At 39.1% G+C, this 17,552-nt stretch overlaps 1 protein-coding gene across 1 annotated transcript; it reads right to left on the bottom strand.

Moving 5' to 3' along the window:
- Positions 1–220: 220 nt before the first annotated feature.
- Positions 221–16,418, bottom strand: cxcl14 (chemokine (C-X-C motif) ligand 14). The gene is made up of 4 exons (XM_057851185.1): positions 16,216–16,418; positions 10,227–10,332; positions 1,960–2,073; positions 221–696 (listed from the first exon to the last, which is right to left on the bottom strand). Exons 1-4 carry the CDS (start codon positions 16,277–16,279, stop codon positions 681–683), a joined length of 300 nt encoding a protein of 99 aa, XP_057707168.1. The 5' UTR covers positions 16,280–16,418; the 3' UTR covers positions 221–680.
- Between the last annotated feature and the right edge of the window lie 1,134 nt (positions 16,419–17,552).

The raw sequence follows: 17,552 nt of genomic DNA, 5'->3' as shown, positions 1-17,552 counted from the left end.
CCGAGTGCTGACATCTGGTGGAGGTACCGATTCATAGCATGCACTATATAAGTGAAAAAATATTTATCAATACATATTAATAACAACAGTGTATTTGTGATTTTAAAAAATGTTATAAATGGTGGATTAAAAAAGTAGTAAACACATCTCAAATTGAGATTCATTTCATAACACACATTACATTTAAATAGAGGCTACAAATGAAATCAAACAATTCGCTCTCAGTGGACACTTTATTGCTCTGTTTAATATTATGAATACACACAATGGAATACAGTGTGTTGATCAACCCACCCACTCTCACCCCTCAAAAACATTCCAATTAAATATCAAAACAACTATAATGCATTTTAAACACATGATACTAGAAAGTCGATAAAGACTAAAATGTTTACAAAATGCACTTTACATTGGAATGCATAAAAATAGGAGTAATGCATGTTGTACATATTTGTAGGTACTTTGTATATTTGTGTGGCAACAACAATAAAAACGTTAAAACATCATTAAAAAGTCATGTAATATTTATGAAATTTATGTCTGGATAGTTTCCACAGACGAAGAGGACAATGCACTGCAGAAATGCGAGACATCATAAACAGTCCTGATGGTTGTTGTTGTTTTTTAATGCCTTTTTTGAACAATTTTTCTTCTTCTCGTGACAACAAGACGTTGAAGATTTAGGCCTCATAAACCCTGCAGGAAAAAGGAAAGGGATTTGATTAGAATGTGATTTTGAATTAAAAAAAAAAAAAAAAAAAAAAGCCTGTTCATATTAATATTTAAAAGTAACAAAAAACATACCCCTTTCCTTGCTGTTGTAATATACTTAAAAAAAAAAAAAAAAAAAAAAAATTGATAACGGTTTTGTTTTTGTACATGTATGATAGACGGCCAATTAATTCAAACCGGGATGGCTCATTCGTTCATTCGCCCCTCCCAGTCAATATGGATGGACGTTTAGCGCCGCCAATAGCAGTCAATGAGTTGAATGAGTTCCTTGTAAGGGTTAATGAAAAAGGTCACGATTCCTGCATGAAATGATTCAGTCCCAAGCATTCTTGTAGTGTTTTTTGTGCATAAACTACACATTTTGGGAAAAACTATCCTAACTTCTGAAACTATTTTTCATCAAATATTATCCAAGACCGGCACGAGCAGAGGGGTGGGGGCAGAGGGTGCTTGACCACCTGCCCCTTTGCTCCAACATGCCCAAAGTGCCCCTTTTGACTGGGCTTTTTTTTTTTTTTTTTTTTTAATTGTGTGTATCAGTGTGCGGGCCGACTGCAGGCACGCCACCGAGTACTTTACTTGAACACCGAAAACACATTAAAAAAAAAAAAAATTAAAACATTTATTTATATTTGTCCGTTCTCTTCACAACGTTATCTAGAAAGGTACACATCTTTAAGTTATCTAATAATGAAATCATAGTTTTTTTTTTTTTTAAAAACTGTGCTAATGGTGGCTCAGTGAACATCTAATTTGGTTTGTTCTCAGATCAATCAGACTCAACTCTGATCGGTTGAGTAAGGAAGTTTTGATATAGAGGTTGAAGGAAGCAAAGAGGCAAAGACTGAATGAGTCCCAGCCAGAAAGTGTTGATGACAGTGTTGATTTCCATTTACTGTTCCCCCCCTCCCAATTAAAGTCTGCCAATTATACTGTAAAGCTGGTTAAACTAGAAGTTATGTTGTTGTAAGGTGTATTACATTTTTTCATGTGCCCCTTTTGATCTATGAGCACCTGCCCCTCCATCGGTCTCTGCAAGGCCTAATCCCAGACACATCCTGAACTGATTGCCAGCCAAACACCGGGCACTCATCCACTAGTCCAAAATTCCTTCCACCCTCACATTCACACTTAGAGACAGTTGTATTATTTATGTATTAAAAAGAATTCTTTTTAAAAATAAAACATATTTTTCAATGTCCCATTGTGATTACATTAGGTCTTTACCTGTGCTTGTCCTTCCAGATGTGGAACCACTTGACTAGGTTCTTGGTGCTCTGAAGTTTGGGGTGCAAGCAGTACTCTTGACCCTTAAAGCGAGCCACGTTCTCCATGGTCACACTGGGGGGAAAAATGGTCAGTCAGAGAAGTTGAATGGTTTGAACTGTTTGGTTAATCCTGCTTAATTCTTTGGTATTATATCAACTAGGAGTGGTAAACTCTGGTGCCTCACAATGAGGTACGGGTCGGGAAATCAAACTACAATATTTTATAATCTTGGAAGGGACGAAAATAAAAATGGAATGGATGTCTAGCACTGTCAGTGGCAGTCAATGAGTTAACATGGACATTTTTGTGGTGGAAAATTTCGGTACTAACCTGTCGGTTCCTTTATCAAACAGTGACACATTTTTAAAAACGATAAATATAAATGCTTGTCGGGAGTGTATCGATAACCCATTGGGATACAAAGTGTCATGATATCACCATATTGATTTAAAGCGGAAGTTCAGAATTTTTGGCATTGGGCTTTTTTTTTTTTTTAACCTGTCCTGTTCAGCTGTTTGACACAGAGAATGGAAGTCTAAGTGTCCGGTTGCTCTGAACAGTTTTAATGTTTCACCTTGAGAGTATGACATACTCCCATTGTGAACATTCAACGTACCTCGTTTACTATGACAAAGGAGCAAACAGGAAGGCGTAATGGGGGAACAGAAGAAAAGAAACACAAGAAAAGAAAGAAAAGAAACACAACAACAAGAAATACATTGAACGCCTACACTAACTATAAATATGCTGGTGCTATCGTCAGCAAGATGTATTTCCGGTTGACACCATGTGGGGAGCCTGTTAACCTGGGAAAGAAGGAAAAGGGGCTGGGGGATCCTATAAGCTAAGTGATTGGGAGGGGTGGAGTGTACACAAATCAGCTCTGTGATCTAGAAACCAGTAATCGTGTGAATCCCTTGTGAGTGTAAGCCCGTCGGCAACCGACCCTATGCCGCCCCATCGCCAATCCCGGCACCGGGACCCCCCCACCCGAGCGCGCCCAATCACATTCAGCCACGCGCGAGACCCACCAAACACGCGACAGCCACACAGACAAGCAGAGACGCTGCACGGGCCCAGGGCCACGCCCCCCAACCAGCTAGCCCGGGGAGGGAGGGCGGGGTGTTGGGGGTGGAGGGCAGCACAAATCATCCCTCCTCCCGCAGCCTAGCAAAGGAGCCATCATCACCCCCCCGGGATCCAGGGTGGTCCCCCAGGCCACCCGTGCCCTCATCAACCGGCCTTCAGGAAAAGGGAAGAGGGGACCCACCAAGCACCACTTCTCAACTAGTGCCTCCCAGTTTGAGTAGCGTTCCAATGATATTTTTCCTGGTCGGAAGTTGAAAACTTCCCACCCTCCTCGAATGCAGCATCAGTCTACCGAGTCTTGGCTGTAGGACAGCAACATAGTGAAACGTGTATTTAGAGGTTGTGGAAACAGACAGAAGAAATGGGCAAATGAGAGTGTCCACAAATTCCCTATGAAGAACGAGGAACAATATAAACTGTGGATACTTTCTGCTGGCTACGACATAAACAAACCAGTGGAAAAAATATCACTCCGCTCTGAAGCCGGTGAACAACAGAGCTGCTGGATTACAAATGTTGCTGTTCATCCTACTGTTATTGACATGCAATGGTAAATTTTAATAACTTCATCCTGAAAACATAGCCAAGAATATTGATTGCATGGGTCATCGGTGATTTTCATGCGTGCATATGTTATTTTTTATTGGTACGCTAGGACGGGCCCATTGACTCGCGCTAGACCAGCGGTTGGCAACTAGTTTTAGAAAAATACTCTCGGCGGGCATTGGCATGGTATTTCCTAGTACTCCCCGATACCGATGATGCCATTTTAGTGCCTTATCAGTACCAACGTTATTAACAACCGTAACAAATTGCATTATTATCCATTTGGTCATTACATGGTCATATACAATACTATATAACTGCATCTTCCCACAGTAGACAGCCACATCAGATCATATTGTACCGTAGCTTGCTGTAACGTACAGTAAATCATTGAATGTACACCAGTGTCATACAATGAATGAAGAAAGTATCTAAAGTAATTAAACATATTTGAAACACGCAAAACATCCCTTCCGATGATTGGCTACTGAGTCAAAGTGCCATTGTGTTTCATTTAGTATCGTTGCGCCATGCACAGTTCTCACACATTGAGAACATTCTTTCTTTTGTACGCAAGGCGAGAAACTGGGCCTCTTTCGCTGACATTAAACTCGCTTATTGCATTACACAGCAATACGCCAAACAATTTGACATGTGAGCCCCTCGATATAATCGGCCGACTTGTGACCTCCTGCCTGGTATGTGGCGATTTGGGCCATAGAGAGAGAGAAATGGGAGAAAAACACAGCATGCCCCGGGGCTGTTCAACCCATCCACAATGAATGTTGAATGAGAAGGGCTTGAAGATAAATGACCTGAATTTTAAATTAAAACAAACAAACAAAAAAAGACAGCCATTGATCATAATAATTATATTAAAGGCCTTTAAAATCAGTTTTCCGGACTCTTTAGGTTCTTAAGAAGGAGATCGCAGCATGATACGCAATGTGAATGTATGTATGCAAGAGTTGTTTGGACTTATGTATTCACATATTCTGTGAAAATGCAAAGCTACATTGTGTGTTAGTTTTTTAATGCATTTTAAGATTCCTCTGGCATTCTAGAAACAGCTGAAAAGTGTATCGGTAACGATGGCCCCCTTTCCCACATCCAAGGGCACCACATTTATTGAGTGCAGTTCTACCTCCACTAGTGATGTTTTGGATGAGATTTATTTAAGGTATAAGTAGTGTTGCACTGATACATTTTTTGTGTTAGAGATACTGTTCCGACCCCATGTTTTTTTTCCCAGTACTAAATTACTGCATACTCACTTGATTTGAAAGTACTGTAATTGCTAGCATGGCTTAGTCCAGTGCTTCTCAATTATTTTCTGTTACGCCCCCCCAAGGAAGACGTAAATGTTTCGCGCCCCCCCAACTCTCTGCCGCCACTGTAAATAGTATCATTCGTCTATATTACTATTATAAGTACGCCTCAGCCTAACATTGTGTCCTTTTTTTTCTATTAAAGAAAAAAAGTAACATAGATCAACTTATAATAAAGTATAACTTTTTTAACATTGTGTTGCTTGTAACAGAAAAGACTTAATGCGCATCAATTTGCCTGAAGTTAAAAAAAAAAAAAAAAAAAAAAAGTCACATCCAAACTGTAAAAATACACTCAAGGTACATTTTTGACCATTTGATACTGAAAAATAAAATGTAATAAAATCAGTAAATAATAACAAATTCAAATTGATTAGAAACATTTACTCTTCAGGACAACATGCCAAAAAATTTGACCGAAAAAAAACAAAACTGAATAGAAGGGGGGAAAAAGGTCAATGAGATTGAGGTCTAATGTCTTTAAGTGGCGTCTTAACTGATTTGGCTTCTCCGCTATAATCATTTTTAGACTCAGTAAACAGTGATCTTTCCTCATTTCCCACTATATTAAAAGTCAAAGGCAAACGGCCCGAAAAAAGCGCATTCTCGGCGGCCGAGGGAGAACCGTAGGTGAGGGCGGTGGTCGTGACGATCCCAAGCCGAAAACGGCACTTCTCGGCCGGACACGTGAGAAAGACAGTGGGTCGCTGCGTGAGTCCAGCTCTGCATGAGTCTCTTCCGTGTGCTCTTGCTTCAAAAATACTGCACGCACTTTGAAAATGAGAGCGCCACTGCCACCCACGGAGTGGATGTGCAAGTACACTTTATTCTAGTGCGGCAAAAAAAAAAAAAAAAAAAAAAAAAGCATGTTCCCCGAGGTCACTCGCGCCCCCCCTGGCATCGCTCTGCGCCCCCCTGGGGGGGCGCGCCCCACCATTTGAGAAGTACTGGCTTAGTCAGACACTCGTTGACTGCCAGTGACAGCGCTAGACATCCAATCCATTCGTTCATTCACTGTACTCTCCTGATTCAAATGGATTGGACGTCTACTAGCGATAAACTATTTGGTGGAAGGGCTCATCAGCAAAAAGCACTAGGGCTGTCAAACGATTAAAATTTTTAATTGAGTTAATCACAGCTTAAAAATTAATTAATCCTAATTAATCACAATAAATCGCAATTCAGACCATCTATAAAATATGCCATATTTTTCTGTAAATTATTGTTGGAATGGAAAGATAAGACACAAGACCGATATATACATTCAACATACTTTACATAAGTACTGCATTTGTTTATTATAACAATAAATCAACAAGATGGCATTAACATTATTAACACTCGAAGTAAAGCGATCCATCGATAGACAGACTTGTAGTTCTTAAAAGATAAATGTTAGTACAAGTTATAGAAATTTTATATTAAAACCCCTCAATGTTTTCGTTTTGATAAAATTTGTAAAATTTTCAAACAAAAAATAAACTACTATCTCGCCATTGTTCAGCACCACCAATTCTCATGGTGACGAAAACCATAAAATCAGTCGGACCCAAGCGCCAGCAGAGGGCGACAAAACTCCAAAAACACAAGTAACAAGTGCACATAACACTGTACTGTCATTTTAATCTGTTTGAGCGGGGCATGTGCATTAATTGCATCAAATATTTTAACGTGATTGATTTAAAAAAATTAATTACTCCCCGTTAACGCGATAATTTTGACAGCCCTAAAAAGAACATATTTGATTTTTTACCACATTGGCTGATGTCCAACGTGCACCTTTTCTTTTTACAGTGGTGTGTGTAGCTTGCGGCCATCTTGCACCAGCAGTTGGAAACTAGACCTCGAAAAGTATAAACTGCACAGCAATAGGAACATTATTTCTTAGTACTCCCCAATGATGTCATTTTAGTGCTGTATCAGAAGCGATACTAGTATCGGTAGCGGCGCAACACTAGTTATGAGTATTAAATAGTACGAGGAAACGTCATAATAAGCAGCAGTTTTACAGAATTTAATTTTTCAAAACAGAGGCTATGTGCTTGCTTTAAGAAGTTGTTAATTGCACCTCCCATTTTTCAAAATGTAAAAGTAAACAAAGCAAAGGGAATTACAAATTTTCAGAACTTGGCCCCACAAAAGCCTCCTATATTAGTAATAGCTATACTATACTATACTATACTATACTATACTATACTATACTATACTATACTATACTATACTATACTATACTATACTATACTATACTATACTATACTATACTATACTATACTATAAACTCTACACTCTGCATTTTGTGTGTGTGTATAGCATGTGTCTTCAAGTCCGGTCCTCGAGAGTTGCTATCCAGCTGGTTTTCCATGTTTCCCTCCTTTAACACACCTGAATCAAATAATCAGGATCGTTATCAGGCTCCTGCAGAGCTTTCTGATGAGCTGATCATTTGATTCAGGTGTGTTAAAGGAGGGAGACATGGAAAACAAGCTGGATTACATTACATTAATGATACAAATAATATCCATAAAGTAATGCGTAAATAATATAAATAATAGGTACTCTTAAATCATTCTCTCACTCTCTCTGATATGATACGTGTGTGTGTGTGTGTGTGTGTGTAAGCGTACGTACAAACGTTGATATAAATAAAGTGTACATAAATATTTTTAGAACTATATAGAACTATTTTTTTCTCATAGCAAGATACTTATAACCAGATTAAAAAATACGCGATGGACTAAGGACGCGAAAGTTGAGCCGAGAAGTTGCAGGGATAACCGTACCGTAACGCACCACCATACTATGCTATGCTATGCTATCCTATGCTACGCAATGCCATGCTATACTATACTAATATTAAAAAAAAATGCAAAACACCTCACACAGTCCAAAGAAAATCATCCTCCCTCATTTTAAAGCAACACTAGGTAACTTTTCAACCTTTATAAAATATTTTCATAACATTTTTGATGATATGTCGACTGACAACTAGTTGAATGACACCTCTTTTATACCTTGAGAGGGTCTATATCGCTTTCACCGGCAATAATTAACTTTGAGGAGGGTGGCAGGAACCCTGCACACAAAAGAAAAATCTACAAATGTGCTGACTGCTTTACAGCGTACATCACTTCCCCCTTTTCCCATTCATTATAAAGACGGAAGTCGATGCTAACACTTTCGTGCCAATTCTGCAAAGATGGCAGAGCAACAGAGACAAAAAGTTTTGTCCGAGGAGGAAAAAAAATGAGAGGGTAAAAGGATACTCAAGAATAAATATTGGCCCGGCTTTCACTCACTGGTGTGATGCCCCTACACCCACACCCGAGCTTGTTAGCGTTAGCCACACTACGCCACAAGGCTAACCGTCATATGCTATTGTTTAGCCACAACTGGATTCATTACCAATTACTTATCATCGTTCACACAGCCGCTGGAAACAAAAATGTTTAATCATGATTTTACGACACAATGGGTGTGCGCTGGTCCTCATGAGAAACGCAATCTTCCTTAAGGCAAAACATTACCGCCTTTGGCCACCGGCGTTGCTAAAATCGACCAAAACTGAAATTTACCAAGTGTTGCTCTAATGACTCCAAATGCAATTAATCACATCCATCCCCATTGAAACAGTTGAGTGACAACTCATATTTTACAACATTCTAATGAAAACGGAAAGAACCACTTGGGAAAAAAAAAAAAAAAGATCTAGGCGATAAATCAGAATTGATCTTGCAGTGCAGATCCAATCCTAAAACACAAACAATCATAGAGGTATAAGCTACCAAAGAGGGATGATTCAGGCCTCTCTGGCTTGTGTTGAGCAGTGGCTCGTTCAGAATGCCCAAACAAGCCAAACACGCCTCGTGAGCCAAAACACTGCAAAATCAACAAAGACACTTATTTCTCTCTCTCCCGCTTCTCTCTCCCTCTCTTTCTCTCTTTTAGCATCTTTCCAGAAAACCCACAGAGACTCATTTTTCACCGGGCACCAGTAAGGTGGCGGCTCCTCCGTCACATGCTAATGGAGTAACCCCCATAGACCACCACACAAACGCACAGTCAATGAGTGCCTATTTACACCTTTGTGGATTATGTAACATCATGTTACATCTTGTTAAGCTAAATAACACCATGTTGAAGGCAGTCTTGTTAATAACGGCATTAGAATATAACAGCGTTTACTAACGGCGTTATTTTTTTCAGTAGTGAGTAATCTAATTAATTACTTTTCTCATCTTGGCAACGCCGTTACCGTTACTGAGGATGGAAAGGCGTGCGTTACGATGCATTGCTATATTGGTTGAATGACGCGATAAAAGTCTAAAGGAGACGGACTCACCGAGACGACATAGCAAAGCAGGAGGGGGAGGAGGCAAAAAAAAGTTATGACGCCGAGCAAACGCGATGCTAAGTGGCTCCAATAATAACTGACTGTAGCCAATAGCCTACAAACTACGCCCACATGATATGGTAGATATGGTAGACATGGTAGATATCACATATATATAGAACTAGATGCGAAATGACAGACACGGGGGCGTAAACAACATGTACAGTATAGGAACTAGATGCGTTTGTAAACAGCCGCCATCTTAAAGCAGTAGACTTCTTAGGAAGGTTCTGTTGTAGAGAACCTTCCTAGCGAACCTAAGTAACTTTTTATCTAAAACACTCCTAAATCGGCAAAATATTGACTTGAATCTATCTTTAAATGATGAAACAGTTTTAAAACTTCCACATGTCAAAAGTAGACAGAAGATAACTAATGCAATAACAATTTTTAACGGTTGATTCAGGGTAAAGGGTAAATTAGGGTAAAGAATTGAGCTAGGGCCAATTGTCCCAAAAACCTTTTACACTTCACATAGTGTTACCTAAGTTTTTTTTTTGAGGGGAAAAAAAAACAAAAACATGAAAATTATCACCAGTTACTTTGCCAAGTAACTAATTACTCTTACATTCAGGTAACTGAGTTACTAACGCAATTACTTTTTGGGAGAAGTAATTTGTAACTATAATTAATTATTCTTTTAAAGTAAGATTAACAACACTGGTTGAAGGTTAATGTTACTTGCTTTAGCATTTCCAATCAAATCCTCAGTTCATCCACGACACAATTGGCCTCTAAGTGGAAACAGAGAACACATCTTACACAACCGGTTGCTGTGAAGCTGACGTAACGCCCCCCCAGTTGTGGTCTCCCACTGACAGTTCAGCTTCGAGCGACATACTGTAAATAAAGGTTATTGAGAAAATACGCACAATATCATCTTTTCCTGGCAGTAGGGGTATTTGGGTTTGAGCTCCAGCTTCTGCACATCCTTGTACCGGATCTTTGGTCCTTTCCTGGTGCACCGACACTTGTAGGCTAAAGAAAGAACAGATAAGTACACTCAAATAAACTTAATTTTTTTATTGCTTGCTATTTTTATGTGTACGTATGCAGTTGACTTTCTGGTCATGAATAAGTATACCTTATTGTGGTTCCTCACATATACAGATATATGAAAAAGTATCTGAACCTTTTGGAATTTCTCTTATTTCAGCATAAAATCACCATCAAATGTGAGCTGTTCTTTGTCAAAATCACACAGATGAAAAAAACTGTGTCTACGTAAACTAAAACCACCCAAACATTTATAGGTTTTCATATTTTAATGAAGATAGCATGCAAACAATGACAGAAGGTTAAAAAATAAGGAAGTGAACCCTCTGCTTATGGAGACTTAAAGAGCATTTGAAACCAATTTTTACCAAGCAATTTAAGTCAGGTATGTGCCCAATCACTGATGAGTGGTTTAAAGCTGCGCTGCCCACTATAAAAGACACCTGGTAAGAATAGTCTTGACGAGAAGCATTGTCTGATGTGTATCATGGTTCGGTCAAAAGTGCTGGAGGATTATTGATTTGTATAAAGCTGGGAAAGGATACAAAACCATCTATAAAAGTTTGGATGTTCATCAATCAACAGTCAGAGAGGTTGTCTACAAATGGAGAGAGTTTGGCACTGTTGCACCTCTCCCAAGGAGTGGCCGTCTGTTACGTGCCAAAGACGGCTCGCGAAGGGCGTAACATAAAACAAGCCACACAAAAGTACGAGTGGACACAAATTTATTTACAGAACAATCAAACTCGCAATGAATATGTACAGAATGCCGACGAAGCGTGACTTCAGGGTAAGCCCAGGCCAAAACAACAAACAAAAGGAGCTACACTTAAACCCCACCCGCTAACTAAACCCTGATCATGTAAAAGGAACAAAGAAAAGACAGCATCTAACCTAACTTCCTACTCTATACAAAACAGGAGAAAACGGATTGAACAGAAATGGCGACTTACCCTTACTTGCTTCAGTGCTCTTATTTACAGTGGTGAACAAAAACGATCCAATAACGAATAAACACAAAAGACCTCACCGAAAAAAGCGGGAGTGTATCAAAGTAGCGATCAAATGCAAACGAGAGTGAATGGCGAGCAAATAGCTGGCGAGGAGGACCGCGACAGAATACTGTCAAATGCGACCTACTAGAGCGTTGACAGCGGCAGGTTTAAGAAGCTTGGCGCCTTTTCCCGTGGCCAATCAGTGGTGGTGACGTCGTCGGTCCGTCCTGCGTCGATCAGCTGTCGTCACAGTGGGAGGGGAAGCAGCCAGCTGGTGGAGGCGACTATCAGCTGACTGGAAGATCCTCAGAAAATTAACTAGTAAACGGCCAGGGGCAGTCACACCGTCCACCAATGATGACACAAAAAGTTCAGCGCAGAATACTCAAAGAGGTAAAAAAAGAACTCTAGTGTGTCTGCCAAAGAATTACAGAAATCACTGGCTTAGTTCAATATCAATGTGCACACATCAATCATATGTAAAACTATGGCCAAGAATAGTGTTCATGGAAGGACTCCACGGAGGAAGCCACTGCTGTCTAAAAAAAAGAGGCACTTGGACACTCCACAGAAGTTTTGGCAAAATATTTTGTGGACTGATGAAACCAAAGTTGAATTGTTTGGGAGTAACACACAACGTCATGTGTGGAGGAAAAATGGAACAGCTCACCAACATCAACACCTCAACCCCACCGTGAAGCATGGTGCGAGGAGCATCATGATTTGGGGCTGTTTTGCTGCCTCAGGGCCTGGACAACTTGAAATCATTAATGGAAGAATGAATTCAAAAGTTTATCCGGATGTTTTGCAGGAAAACCTGAGGATGCAGGATGGATGCTGCAAAAAGACAATGATCCAAAACACAGAGGTAAATCAACTTCAGAATAGTGCTGCAACGATTAATCGATTAACTCGAGTATTCGATGAGAAAAAAATATTCGACTTAAATTTTGCTGATTTGAGTATTCGTTTAATTAAAGTGGCGTTGTAATGGTTTATTTTGAAAGTGTTTGCCTTTAGTTTTATTGATTTGAGTGGATACACTGCCCTCTAGTCTGCCTCATTTCACATTGCTGAATACAGCTGTTCCATGTTAAGACCAACAAAAGCTAAGTTTTTGTATGAGCTAATGATTTTTTTTAATGCATTAGTAATTATTTATTTATTTAGTTCATATTTAGCCATTTCTTTGTGGGAATACGTGTCGGAACCATCTGTTAAGAACATTGTTTAAAAAAAAAAAAAAAAGTTAGCGTTTTATAGCATTTAAGCTAGCGGACTTTTACTATGTAAGTTAGACATTGTTCTTTTTTTGTACATGGATCCTTATTTATTTTTTTTACCGTTTGAGGTTTAGCTCAAGTGTTTTAATTTCCCATGTTTCCTATCCGATTACTCGATTATTCGAACTAACCAGTTCATCGAATAATCGACTACTAAAATAATCGATAGCTGCAGCCCTACTTCAGAACAGGCCCGGAACTAGGTTTACCCACCAGAGTGGGCACTAAGAAATCTTGAGGGGGCACCCCCAATGCAGGCTTTTTTTTACCCTCTGCATTTCTCCTGGCTTGGGACCAGTGTTGTGCCGAAAAATAGCTGCCCTGCGTGAAATGTCCCCCCTGACGGGAACGTTTATTTACTATGCTTTATTGAGGTGAAAACATCAAATGTTTTCATGGACGCATTATAGTAATGGATTTACGACTGTAAAATCAGTATTAAATAAATAAATTACACAAAATACTCGTACTGTATTTTAGTAACACATCGTGGGCTGGGACACAGAACCATCTTTGAACAGAAATGTATTAGTCTACAGGTTTTCACGACCATATCCCAATGACAATCACACAGGTATGACATTTGTTAGTTCAAGCAGAGGAAAATAATACATATTCACGGTACAAGAAAATCGTTTCCATGTCCATCGATTGGTAAGAAAAAGCTGTTTGTACGAGTGACGTTTGAGCGCTCAATAATAAAATAAATAAACAAATAAATAAAATAAGCGCTCAATAAAGCGTTATAAATAAGCATTCCCGTCAGGGGGGACATTTCACGCGGGGCGGCTATTTTTCGGCACAACACCGGCGCAAGTCCCTTGTGTCCCGTTGAGGCTGCATTGCATTAATTTTTTGGGGGTTCATTTGTTTGTTTTTTGTTTAGTTTTTGTTTTTCATTCATCTATCTACTGTCTGGAAGAGAGAGAGGAAGCGCGGATAACAAACGAGGTTGGAAAAACAACTTTTTTTGGTGATTGCTTGTTCGGCGTGGTTGCGGCCAACAGTAACCGTGAATCCTGCAATAAAAAAGTAGGTGAGACCAACTCTCCGTGCGTTCTCTATATCCAGTGCGATGCTACAATAGATATTCCCGACATTTTGATTGGGTGGGCACGACTCACATCTGGGTGGGCCGTGCCCACCCTGGCCCCCCCATACATCCGGCCCCGCTTCAGAATGGTTTCAGAAGAACAAAATACACGTTCTGGAGTGGCCAAGTCAAAGTCCAGACTTGAACCCCATTGAGATGCTGTGGCATGACCTAAATACAGCGATTCATGACAGACATCCCAGGAATCTGACTGAACTACAGTGGTTTTGTAGACAAGAATGTGCCAAGATTCATCCTGATCAATATGCCAGACTGATCTTCAGCTACAGGAAGCGTCTGGTTGAAGTTATTGCTGCCAAAGGGGGCCCACAAAATATTAAATGTGATGGTTCACTTACTTATTTTCCCTTTTCTGTCATTGTTTGCATACTACCCTCATTGAAATATGAAAACCTATAAATTTTGGGGTCGTTTTAGTTAAAGCAGACCCTGTTTTTTCATCTGTGTGATTTTGACAAATATCAGATAGCATTTGATGGTGATGTTATGCAGAAATATGAGAAATTCCTAAAGGTTCAGAGACTTTTTCATACCGCTGTAATATTTGCCCATCAACTTTTTTGGCGAGCTGCAAAGCCAGGGCAGTCTGACCGATTCTCACCGTTCCAACTGAAGGTCGACCGATATATTGGGTCAATATATGGTCTTTTTTCAAGATCAGCTTTAGTTGACATGTGGTGTTTGTGTTGTGGCTGTGAGGGATGTTGACGGCTTTATTTGTGCAGCGGCTGATGGATGTTACTAACCTTGGCACTCACCCCTCACCCCAACACAGCTAACCGAAATAAATTCAATTTAACAGGCACATACAACACAGCCAGTAAACTGGAAGGCCATGTCTGTTTGAAGTGGATGAGTCTTTCAAGACTTGACGAATGGTGATGTATCGGAGTTTGTTAATTCGCCCCTCCAAGTGAAAATAGATTGAACGTCTAGTGCTGTTAATGGTGCTTGAAGATGAGCATTGTCAGCCACTCCTTCCATTTTAAATGAATAGGATGTCTTTCCTTGTTAATTTTAGCGTTCTTTCAGAATACATCCTGTTGATTTTGGGTAATTTCCTGCACATTTTGGGACATATAGTGTTCACTTTCTGTAGATTTTGGAGCTTTTTCAGGTCGCTTCCTCGTGATATCTGGTCATTTTTTTCCTAATTGGAAATTAAAGGGAATGTTTATGTCAAATTTTGGTGGAACCGTACATTTTTGGCAAAAAGCATACACATTTTATACGTTTTGATTTTCTGGATGTTTTTTTTCCTAATGTGTATGACGTTGAAAAAAAAATGTGGGACAAGATATATTTTGAAATGTAAGAATTTTAATGTTTTAATCTTTTTTGAAATCCAAAAAAGCCAGCGTTGGGTGAGTTTTCAGAAAGTTTTGAAATTGGAACAGTGAGAATAAAATAAAATAAATAAATAAATAAATAACAACACACAAATTTTGCACAACCATGAATTTTTTTTGCAGTTGTCTACTCTTAACTAAATATGAACTAAAATTATACTCAGCCGCTGCCTCATCACAGAAATAACAAATAAATAACATTTCCACACATCATGAGAGAAAACAAAAGAATGAAAACATTTTTTTGAGTGTGAAGGCTGAGTTATTAAATAAAAATTATGCGTAAACACTAGTGACAATTAAATTCTCTGTATTAAATGTACTACTGTGTAAAATTGTGACATCTAGTGGTTGGCCAGTGCCTAATCAATTATTTAAAGACCCATTCACCACTAGGCTGCTTAAAATGACTAACAAGGGCATAACTACAATCGTCTGGGGTCATTTTTTGGGGGAGAAAGGGCTCATAAAAAATAAATTAAAAAAAAAAAAATTGCTTGGATTTTTTATTTTCTTCAGACAGCAGCAACAAATGAGTCATTGCTTTTTATTGCATACAAAATAACTACTGAATTACAGAATAAAACAAGCTTTTCCAAATTAAATCCGCTGGTGAAAAATACGACAATATTAAGGTCAAAGAAAGAGAAAAAAATGGGACTACGAGACTGAAGTTTTAATATAATGAGATTCAAGTCATAATACTATGTAATTTTACGTAATACTGTATCATGACTTTAGTTTGGTAATATTACGACTTTTCCCCTGTAATATTACGATTTTTTCTTGTTTATTAGGACTAATCTTTTTATTCTTTTTTTTCTTTCTTTGGCTCTAACAGGGCTGTACAAAAGCATTCTTCATCTCAGTATAATGTGGGTAAAGTTATGTTCTCCGCTGACTTCCAGGAGTATTGTCCTCTAACTCCCACGTCTATTAATCTCATGTAATTTCATTTCCTACCCTCAGAGCCCCCTGAACCCCCCTCACTCTGCAGCCCTGAGCCATGCCTCTAATTAAATCAGTTTAACTGACTTTTAACAGGATTTTACGCTCAATAACTTCGCCAGTGTGCTACAGCACTCTTCTCAAAACAGCAGCAAACATCTAAAATATCCAGTTACCTTCTGCACTCAGGACGTATAAGGCCACCATCAGTACAAGTAGAACTGCTGTGCACCGAAGCATGTTTTCAACCTTCTCAAAAAGCCCAAATCCGAACTCTTGAAGCAAAGGAATAGGGGGAAAAAAGTGTCAAAGTTGAAACTCCGCCAGCAGCGTGGATTAGAAGGAAGGTCTGTGATGGAGGAGGTCCCCGAACACACACGGTCTCACCCTACCGCCTGCTTGGCTGCTGCCTTTAAAAGCCTCCCGCTGCCCCCTCTGCTCATTAACATGCACCACCAGACAGCCAATCACCAGGCAGGAGAGATGAGGAGCACAATGAGTCCATTTCATTTCAATATGTAATGAAATGAAACATGAATAGCTTAAGATTTCAACCAATTATTGATAGTAAGCGTATGACAATATATCAATATGGTGATATACGGCGATACTTGTATCCCAATTGTAGAGGCGGGGCTAGAGGACAGTCAAGCAGGGCAGTTACTTTGGGCCCCGGCCAGTGTTGTCACTAACTCATTACTAAGTAACGGGTTATTGTAATCTGATTACTTTCTTTCAGTAACGAGCAATCTAACGCGTTCCTTTTTCCAAACCAGTAATCTCGTTAAAGTTAGTTTCCTTAGTGTCCGTGCGTTACTATTTTGTTATTGCCTCATAATGTCTGTAGAATGAAAAATATTGTAGTCATGGTCGAAGAGCATTTTCAATAGAAAATGTTAGAAAGGTTCCAACTACGCGTTCATTTCCATGGTAACCGCTCGTAGTTACTTCCTGTATTTTGGGACTAAGAAAGGCGTGTGTAGCGAGCAGTGTTGTTAATTTTACTTTAAAAAAGTAATTCATTACAGTTACAAATTACTTTTCCCAAAAAGTAATTGCGTTAGTAACTCAGTTACCTGAATGTAAGGGTAATTAGTTACTTGGCAAAGTAACTAGTGATATATATATATTTTTTTTTCTCCCAAAAAACAAAAAAAAAAAACAAAAAACAGGTCACACAATGTGAAGCTTAAAGTGTTTGGGGGACAATTGGCCCTAGCCCAATTCTTTACCCTCCACTTAACTAGACACAAGGGTATTGCGATAACTAGCTAGTAACTTTTGTTATGTGTGGAAGTCATTTTAAGTTGTGAATCAATCGTTAAATTTGGTAAAATTGCTCCCGTTATTGCATTAGTTCCCTTCTGTCTACTTTAAACATGTGTAAGTTTTAAAACTGTTTCATCATTTAAAGATAGATTTAAGTCAAGATTTTGCCAATTTAGGACCATTTTAGATTAAAAAAAAAAAAAAGTAGGTTCGCTAGGAAGGATCTCTACAACAGAGCCTTCCT

Source organism: Corythoichthys intestinalis, chromosome 11 (genome assembly GCF_030265065.1).
Source record: "Corythoichthys intestinalis isolate RoL2023-P3 chromosome 11, ASM3026506v1, whole genome shotgun sequence".
Lineage (NCBI taxonomy): Eukaryota > Metazoa > Chordata > Actinopteri > Syngnathiformes > Syngnathidae > Corythoichthys > Corythoichthys intestinalis.
The sequence above is the reverse complement of the archived record's forward strand: the minus strand, read 5'-3'. Positions and strand labels throughout refer to the sequence as shown.

Coding starts and splice junctions, on each gene's coding strand:
- cxcl14 (XM_057851185.1), bottom strand. CDS start 16,279: ATGCTTCGGTGCACAGCAGTTCTACTTGTACTGATGGTGGCCTTATAC. Junction 10,333..16,215: donor ATACGTCCTGAGTGCAGAAG/GTAACTGGATAT, acceptor TTCTTTCTTTAG/CCTACAAGTGTCGGTGCACC. Junction 2,074..10,226: donor TGCCAGGAAAAGATGATATT/GTGCGTATTTTC, acceptor TTTTCCCCCCAG/TGTGACCATGGAGAACGTGG.